Here is a 9,893-nt window from a genome sequence, read left to right on the forward strand (position 1 = left end):
GATTTGTCTCTGATCGAATGTAACAACATGTTCCGTAGGCCCTCTGGGACGCGTCAGCGGAGATGTGTAGTTGTACATTGGTAGCCTTGTATTGTGAAATAAACCGAGGAACTTGCAACTCCAGAAGAAGGTTCAATGATGAATGAAACTTCCGCCATTGCTCCCGAAGCGATGAAGGCAATTCTCGGTCCCAGTCCCATGGCTTGCCGTCGTGCTTTAGTGCCCATAATTGTTGCATAAACAATTTTCCGATGAGAATGGCTGGTCCTATCAGCCCGAGTGGGTCAAAAAGCTTAGCAATACATGAACACGTGATCCTTTTTGTAAGGACATCTGGTACTGGTGGTAACTCAACTCTGCACCGAAATGTATCACTTATTGGCTCCCAGGTGATACCCAATGCTGAGACTGCTAGAGTATCTTGCCATTCATGAGTAAGTAGTGTCGCTAGATCCTCCTGTGGGACACTTGTCAGTGCCGCTCGATTATTTGATGCCCATTTTTTCAACACGAATCCCGCCGAACGTAACATTGCGGAGATTTCCCTTTGAATCTTGATGGCATCTGATAGATCTTCTGCCCCAGACAAGAGATCATCCATGTAAAAATCATTCATTACCGAGTTCGCTGCCCGTGGGTACTCGTCCTGATGATCTTGTGCGATCTGCCGCAACGTCCTAGTCGCCAAAAACGGAGCTGAAGCAGTGCCATAAGTGACCGTCTGTAGTTCATAGGTATCTGTTAACGAAAATTGTAGGCGAGAATTAAATTGGCGTTCGATTTGGTTTAGTTCTAAAGCAATACTAATCTATATTTCTCTTAATCGGTATTCTTAATTCTATTCCCATTCGGGTTCGCTCGTGAGCGCCGTTTACATATTCCGCTTGGCCACTTCAGGCTGATCCTATCTCAATCCTTAACAGTATCTATAGGATCATTCGGGTTCTCTCGATACAGAATGCGCAGAAAGTTTCTATCTCGACTGTCGTGAAGGATTTGCCGGTACATTTTTTCGACGTCCGCGGTAATAGCAATTGCGTGAGATCGAAAGCGCAGCATGATGGTGAAAAGATCTTGCTGGATAACGGGACCAACAAGAAGCTTGTCGTTTAAAGAGACACCGGTAGAGGTCTTGCACGACGCATCGAACACAACTCGAACCTTTGTGCTGGTACTCTTCTCTTTAAAAACTGCGTGGTGAGGAAGGTAGTAGTGAGGGCAATCATCATCAACAGGATTAGGCATTTTCTTCATATGCCCCAATTTCTCGTATTCCTTCATAAACGCAGAATATGGTCCCTTCATCTGAGGGTTGGCTTCCAAACGTCGTTCTACTGCAAGGAACCTGCGTTTTGCGATCTCTCTCGAGGATCCTAAAACGATACTCGGAATAGGATTAATTGGCAAGCAAACAACATACCTCCCCGATGCATTACGAGTTGTAGTAGATACGTAATGTTTCTCGCAGCTGTCCTCTTCCACCGAATAAACAGGATCATCCGGTATGGTCTCGTTTTCCCAAAACCGTGTCATTATTGCTTCCAATGTTTGCTCGGTCGTTACAATATGACATATACGAGATGTGTGTGATGACTGCGATGTATTTCCTGCTACAGCCCATCCGAAATGCGTCTCCACTAGCCATGGTCTACCAGGGCCCAATGAACGCTTGTGCCCAGTGTGTAGCTCCCAGAAAGCGTCACCACCTATGACGACATCAATCCTGCCAGGAATGTGATACGTGGGATCCGCTAGTGTCACATTCGTCATGTCCCAGGATGATACATCGATTGGTGAAGTTGGTATGTCCGATGACGGTGTTTCCAATACAAGTAGTTCCAACTGAGTGGCGAAGTGTTGAGTTTTGGATCGAACGGTTGCCGTGATCGATCCCCTTACATGTTGAATAGCTTTCCCGATGCCAGAAACGGAAACATTCACCTTGGTGCGGGTGGTCATTAGTTTCCTAGCCAGAGCTTCCGAAACAAAGTTAGACATCGAGCCCGAATCAAGCAGTGCTCTTGCCTCGTGCTGCCTTCCATAATCGTCCAAAATATACACTATGGCCGTTTCCAAGAACACCATTTCGTCCTCCGATTGAGCCGCCATAGTAATCTTCGGTTGTGATGCTTGATGAAGCAGCGTGTGATGGCGTTCATGACATGAACGACAAGTGTAATATGACTTACACCCTTTAACCTGATGAGAACCACTGAGGCAGTTCCAACATAATCCCTTTGACTTTACAATGTCCCGCCGCTGTTGTGTATCGTTGGTGAGAAAGGCCGGACAATTACGTAGCAAATGAGCTTCCGAACAATTTAATGGACATTTCAGCGGTTGAGAACTGGTGGTGGAGGTAGGAGAACTAGATGAAGAACCTTGCGTTGCAGCAGCATTTGTAATCGATTTTCGATGCGTTATAGGGTGACGTTGGTTGCCGGCCACCTTGACATCCGCAGGCGTTGCTTCACTACAGAATCTCTTAGCAGATTTTAAAATCTGGATCCGTTCATGTAGGAAATCGACTATATCTTTGTACTGATCCTTATCAAAAGTCACCGAATGTTCCTCCCAGGCCAGAAGAGTAGCAGAATCCAATTTCATTAGCAGCAGATTTGACAGTGGTGTGTCCCAAGATTCGATCGGCTCGCGCAACTTTACCAAACCGCTAACATGACGAGTAAATTCATCCACCAAATGTGCTAAGTCATTGACACAACCCGTTTGCACTGCAGGAAAATGGTGGAGCTTACGATAATACTCGCGAATGAGCGATCTTGAGTTATCGTACCGTTTCAGTAATGAAGCCCACGTTACTGAATAATTATCTGCCGTTAAATTAGTGTGTTCATAAGGAATTGCCGCTTCACCCTTTAACGACGATAATAGATATTGGAGCTTGCAATCGAAGGGAGTTCCGTAGAAGCGTCTATCATGCCAATGAACCGATCGCGAAAAGAAAGCCATTTTGAATAATCACCATCAAAAGTAGGCAGGTCGATCTTAGGGAAACGGAGGTTCGACACATTTGGTTTACTAAACGCGAACGTGGATGAACTTGGCATCATCGTTGATTCATTCAGTGGGTTCGACTCCCTTGGCAGCTTGTCTCGCAAAAACGCGCGAAGATGTCGGCATCGATCGTCCATTGCGATTCTTTCCTGAATGCTTGCATCGATAGCCTCACAGCTATCGTCCAGCTCCATTAACTGCGTAATCGCGCCAAAATAATCGTCCTTGTACCGTTCTAAGCACTCTAACGCATCAGACACTTCATTTGTGACACTTTCCGTGAACGAGGACTCGAATTTCTCCAACGCCTTTATGTGCTCTTCTGCGATCCTCTTCTTCAGCTGCGCTGCTTTCTTCTTCTTATCCATCGCAAACCGTTCACTATCACCGAATATAGTTTAGCACGACTAACACTCCACTCCTAACACAGAACCAATCGAGGAAACGATACGCGCGATAACAGGTAACACTGATGCGTGCGAAGACACTTATGTGTGTGTAACGTGCGGATAGTAGCGTTCGAAGCGTGGTCTACCGATGACCTTGCACAACCGTTGCTCTTGTTGCCGAGCGCACTACGACCCGATACTCTTGATGCAGAGCGTTATCACTTGCTCGTGATGCCGAGCACAACACAAAAATGTTCTTGACACTGAATTACACCTATCCTTAATCCGGTTCGAAGGACCAAAATGTTCGATATTGCAATTTTCACCAAGGATAGATGTAACCCCGTCGAAGGTCCAGTTGAAACTCGTTTATTCCTAAGTCAATGTACAGTTCATTTAGAATTCATTTGATAGTTCATCTGCTATGTCATTCCCATTATCCGGTTCGTCTATACTTGTTACTTAATTTCCTAGCTTCCTAATCCTAATAATTCAAACAGGATGGTCGATGGATGCAAAAGTCAAAAGCTATTGAATGACAAAGTCACTACTCGCGGACCACAATTCAAAAGTACCAAGTTCAAATCGGATGGTCGATGGATGCGAAAGTCAAAAGCTATTGAATGACAAAGTCACTACTCGCGGACCTCAATTCAAAAGTACCAAGTGCAAATTGGATGGTCGATGGATGCGAAAGTCAAAAGCTATTGAATGACAAAGTCACTACTCGCGGACCACAATTCAAAAGTACTAAGTTCAAGTCGGATGGTCGATGGATGCGAAAGTCAAAAGCTATTGAATGACAAAGTCACTACTCGCGGACCTCAATTCAAAAGTACTAAGTTCAAATCGGATGGTCGATGGATGCGACAGTCAAAAGTTATGGAATGACAAAGTCACTACTCGCGGACCTCAATTCAAAAGTACCAATTTCGAATCGGATGGTCGATGGATGCGAAAGTCAAAAGCTATTGAATGACAAAGTCACTACTCGCGGACCACAATTCAAAAGTACCAAGTTCAAATCGGATGGTCGATGGATGCGAAAGTCAAAAGCTATTGAATGACAAAGTCACTACTCGCGGACCTCAATTCAAAAGTACCAAGTTCAAATCGGATGGTCGATGGATGCGAAAGTCAAAAGCTATTGAATGACAAAGTCACTACTCGCGGACCACAATTCAAAAGTACCAAGTTCAAATCGGATGGTCGATGGATGCAAAAGTCAAAAGCTATGGAATGACAAAGTCACTACTCGCGGACCTCAATTCAAAAGTACCAAGTTCAAATCGGATGGTCGATGGATGCGAAAGTCAAAAGCTATTGAATGACAAAGTCACTACTCGCGGACCTCAATTCAAAAGTACTAAGTTCAAATCGAATGGTCGATGGATGCGAAAGTCAAAAGCTATTGAATGACAAAGTCACTACTCGCGGACCTCAATTCAAAAGTACCAAGTTCAAATCGGATGGTCGATGGAAGCGAAAGTCAAAAGCTATTGAATGACAAAGTCACTGCTCGCGAACCTCAATTCAAAAGTACCAAGTTCAAATCGGATGGTCGATGGATGCGAAAGTCAAAAGCTATTGAATGACAAAGTCACTACTCGCGGACCTCAATTCAAAAGTACCAAGTTCAAATCGGATGGTCGATGGATGCGAAAGTCAAAAGCTATTGAATGACAAAGTCACTACTCGCGGACCACAATTCAAAAGTACCAAGTTCAAATCGGATGGTCGATGGATGCGAAAGTCAAAAGCTATTGAATGACAAAGTCACTACTCGCGGACCACAATTCAAAAGTACCAAGTTCAAATCGGATGGTCGATGGATGCGAAAGTCAAAAGCTATTGAATGACAAAGTCACTGCTCGCGAACCTCAATTCAAAAGTACCAAGTTCAAATCGGATGGTCGATGGATGCGAAAGTCAAAAGCTATTGAATGACAAAGTCACTACTCGCGGACCTCAATTCAAAAGTACCAAGTTCAAATCGGATGGTCGATGGATGCGAAAGTCAAAAGCTATTGAATGACAAAGTCACTACTCGCGGACCACAATTCAAAAGTACCAAGTTCAAATCGGATGGTCGATGGATGCGAAAGTCAAAAGCTATTGAATGACAAAGTCACTACTCGCGGACCACAATTCAAAAGTACCAAGTTCAAATCGGATGGTCGATGGATGCGAAAGTCAAAAGCTATTGAATGACAAAGTCACTACTCGCGGACCTCAATTCAAAAGTACCAAGTTCAAATCGGATGGTCGATGGATGCGACAGTCAAAAGTTATGGAATGACAAAGTCACTACTCGCGGACCTCAATTCAAAAGTACCAATTTCGAATCGGATGGTCGATGGATGCGAAAATCAAAAGCTATTGAATGACAAAGTCACTACTCGCGGACCACAATTCAAAAGTACCAAGTTCAAATCGGATGGTCGATGGATGCAAAAGTCAAAAGCTATGGAATGACAAAGTCACTACTCGCGGACCTCAATTCAAAAGTACCAAGTTCAAATCGGATGGTCGATGGATGCGAAAGTCAAAAGCTATTGAATGACAAAGTCACTACTCGCGGACCTCAATTCAAAAGTACTAAGTTCAAATCGAATGGTCGATGGATGCGAAAGTCAAAAGCTATTGAATGACAAAGTCACTACTCGCGGACCTCAATTCAAAAGTACCAAGTTCAAATCGGATGGTCGATGGAAGCGAAAGTCAAAAGCTATTGAATGACAAAGTCACTGCTCGCGAACCTCAATTCAAAAGTACCAAGTTCAAATCGGATGGTCGATGGATGCGAAAGTCAAAAGCTATTGAATGACAAAGTCACTACTCGCGGACCTCAATTCAAAAGTACCAAGTTCAAATCGGATGGTCGATGGATGCGAAAGTCAAAAGCTATTGAATGACAAAGTCACTACTCGCGGACCACAATTCAAAAGTACCAAGTTCAAATCGGATGGTCGATGGATGCGAAAGTCAAAAGCTATTGAATGACAACGTCACTACTCGCGGACCACAATTCAAAAGTACCAAGTTCAAATCGGATGGTCGATGGATGCGAAAGTCAAAAGCTATTGAATGACAAAGTCACTACTCGCGGACCTCAATTCAAAAGTACCAAGTTCAAATCGGATGGTCGATGGATGCGAAAGTCAAAAGCTATTGAATGACAAAGTCACTACTCGCGGACCTCAATTCAAAAGTACTAAGTTCAAATCGAATGGTCGATGGATGCGAAAGTCAAAAGCTATTGAATGACAAAGTCACTACTCGCGGACCTCAATTCAAAAGTACCAAGTTCAAATCGGATGGTCGATGGAAGCGAAAGTCAAAAGCTATTGAATGACAAAGTCACTGCTCGCGAACCTCAATTCAAAAGTACCAAGTTCAAATCGGATGGTCGATGGATGCGAAAGTCAAAAGCTATTGAATGACAAAGTCACTACTCGCGGACCTCAATTCAAAAGTACTAAGTTCAAATCGAATGGTCGATGGATGCGAAAGTCAAAAGCTATTGAATGACAAAGTCACTACTCGCGGACCTCAATTCAAAAGTACCAAGTTCAAATCGGATGGTCGATGGAAGCGAAAGTCAAAAGCTATTGAATGACAAAGTCACTGCTCGCGAACCTCAATTCAAAAGTACCAAGTTCAAATCGGATGGTCGATGGATGCGAAAGTCAAAAGCTATTGAATGACAAAGTCACTACTCGCGGACCTCAATTCAAAAGTACCAAGTTCAAATCGGATGGTCGATGGATGTGAAAGTCAAAAGCTATTGAATGACAAAATCACTACTCGCGAACCTCAATTCAAAAGTACCAAGTTCAAATCGGATGGTCGATGGATGCGAAAGTCAAAAGCTATTGAATGACAAAGTCACTACTTGCGGACCTCAATTCGAAAGTTCCAAGTTCAAATCGGATGGTCGATGGATGCGAAAGTCAAAAGCTATTGAATGACAAAGTCACTACTCGCGGACCTCAATTCAAAAGTACCAAGTTCAAATCGGATGGTCGATGGAAGCGAAAGTCAAAAGCTATTGAATGACAAAGTCACTGCTCGCGAACCTCAATTCAAAAGTACCAAGTTCAAATCGGATGGTCGATGGATGCGAAAGTCAAAAGCTATTGAATGACAAAGTCACTACTCGCGGACCTCAATTCAAAAGTACTAAGTTCAAATCGAATGGTCGATGGATGCGAAAGTCAAAAGCTATGGATTGACAAAGTCACTACTCGCGGACCTCAATTCAAAAGTACCAAGTTCAAGTCGGATGGTCGATGGATGCGAAAGTCAAAAGCTATTGAATGAAAAAGTCACTACTCGCGGACCTCAATTCAAAAGTTCCAAGTTCAAGTTGAATGGTCGATGGATGCGAAAGTCAAAAGCTATTGAATGACAAAGTCACTACTCGCGGACCTCAATTCAAAAGTACCAAGTTCAAATCGGATGGTCGATGGATGCGAAAGTCAAAAGCTATTGAATGACAAAGTCACTACTCGCGGACCTCAATTCAAAAGTACTAAGTTCAAATCGAATGGTCGATGGATGCGAAAGTCAAAAGCTATTGAATGACAAAGTCACTACTCGCGGACCTCAATTCAAAAGTACCAAGTTCAAATCGGATGGTCGATGGAAGCGAAAGTCAAAAGCTATTGAATGACAAAGTCACTGCTCGCGAACCTCAATTCAAAAGTACCAAGTTCAAATCGGATGGTCGATGGATGCGAAAGTCAAAAGCTATTGAATGACAAAGTCACTACTCGCGGACCTCAATTCAAAAGTACTAAGTTCAAATCGAATGGTCGATGGATGCGAAAGTCAAAAGCTATTGAATGACAAAGTCACTACTCGCGGACCTCAATTCAAAAGTACCAAGTTCAAATCGGATGGTCGATGGATGCGAAAGTCAAAAGCTATTGAATGACAAAGTCACTACTCGCGGACCTCAATTCAAAAGTACCAAGTTCAAATCGGATGGTCGATGGATGCGACAGTCAAAAGTTATGGAATGACAAAGTCACTACTCGCGGACCTCAATTCAAAAGTACCAATTTCGAATCGGATGGTCGATGGATGCGAAAGTCAAAAGCTATTGAATGACAAAGTCACTACTCGCGGACCACAATTCAAAAGTACCAAGTTCAAATCGGATGGTCGATGGATGCGAAAGTCAAAAGCTATTGAATGACAAAGTCACTACTCGCGGACCTCAATTCAAAAGTACCAAGTTCAAATCGGATGGTCGATGGATGCGAAAGTCAAAAGCTATTGAATGACAAAGTCACTACTCGCGGACCACAATTCAAAAGTACCAAGTTCAAATCGGATGGTCGATGGATGCAAAAGTCAAAAGCTATGGAATGACAAAGTCACTACTCGCGGACCTCAATTCAAAAGTACCAAGTTCAAATCGGATGGTCGATGGATGCGAAAGTCAAAAGCTATTGAATGACAAAGTCACTACTCGCGGACCTCAATTCAAAAGTACCAAGTTCAAATCGGATGGTCGATGGATGCGAAAGTCAAAAGCTATTGAATGACAAAGTCACTACTCGCGGACCTCAATTCAAAAGTACAAAGTTCAAATCGGATGGTCGATGGATGCGACAGTCAAAAGTTATGGAATGACAAAGTCACTACTCGCGGACCTCAATTCAAAAGTACCAATTTCGAATCGGATGGTCGATGGATGCGAAAGTCAAAAGCTATTGAATGACAAAGTCACTACTCGCGGACCACAATTCAAAAGTACCAAGTTCAAATCGGATGGTCGATGGATGCGAAAGTCAAAAGCTATTGAATGACAAAGTCACTACTCGCGGACCTCAATTCAAAAGTACCAAGTTCAAATCGGATGGTCGATGGATGCGACAGTCAAAAGTTATGGAATGACAAAGTCACTACTCGCGGACCTCAATTCAAAAGTACCAAGTTCAAATCGGATGGTCGATGGATGCGAAAGTCAAAAGCTATTGAATGACAAAGTCACTACTCGCGGACCTCAATTCAAAAGTACAAAGTTCAAATCGGATGGTCGATGGATGCGACAGTCAAAAGTTATGGAATGACAAAGTCACTACTCGCGGACCTCAATTCAAAAGTACCAATTTCGAATCGGATGGTCGATGGATGCGAAAGTCAAAAGCTATTGAATGACAAAGTCACTACTCGCGGACCACAATTCAAAAGTACAAAGTTCAAATCGGATGGTCGATGGATGCGACAGTCAAAAGTTATGGAATGACAAAGTCACTACTCGCGGACCTCAATTCAAAAGTACAAAGTTCAAATCGGATGGTCGATGGATGCGACAGTCAAAAGTTATGGAATGACAAAGTCACTACTCGCGGACCTCAATTCAAAAGTACCAAGTTCAAATCGGATGGTCGATGGAAGCGAAAGTCAAAAGCTATTGAATGACAAAGTCACTGCTCGCGAACCTCAATTCAAAAGTACCAAGTTCAAATCGGATGG

General features: G+C 43.3%; 1 protein-coding gene across 1 annotated transcript; it reads right to left on the reverse strand.

The window, feature by feature from the left end:
* Nucleotides 1-504: 504 nt before the first annotated feature.
* On the reverse strand, nt 505-3,383 carry LOC128309250 (uncharacterized). Its single transcript, XM_053045623.1, has 5 exons — nt 3,191-3,383; nt 2,190-2,309; nt 929-2,129; nt 620-740; nt 505-576 (listed from the first exon to the last, which is right to left on the reverse strand). Exons 1-5 carry the CDS (start codon nt 3,381-3,383, stop codon nt 505-507), a joined length of 1,707 nt encoding a protein of 568 aa, XP_052901583.1.
* Nucleotides 3,384-9,893: the final 6,510 nt, after the last annotated feature.

Source organism: Anopheles moucheti, unplaced genomic scaffold (genome assembly GCF_943734755.1).
Source record: "Anopheles moucheti unplaced genomic scaffold, idAnoMoucSN_F20_07 U1, whole genome shotgun sequence".
Taxonomy (NCBI): Eukaryota; Metazoa; Arthropoda; class Insecta; order Diptera; family Culicidae; genus Anopheles; species Anopheles moucheti.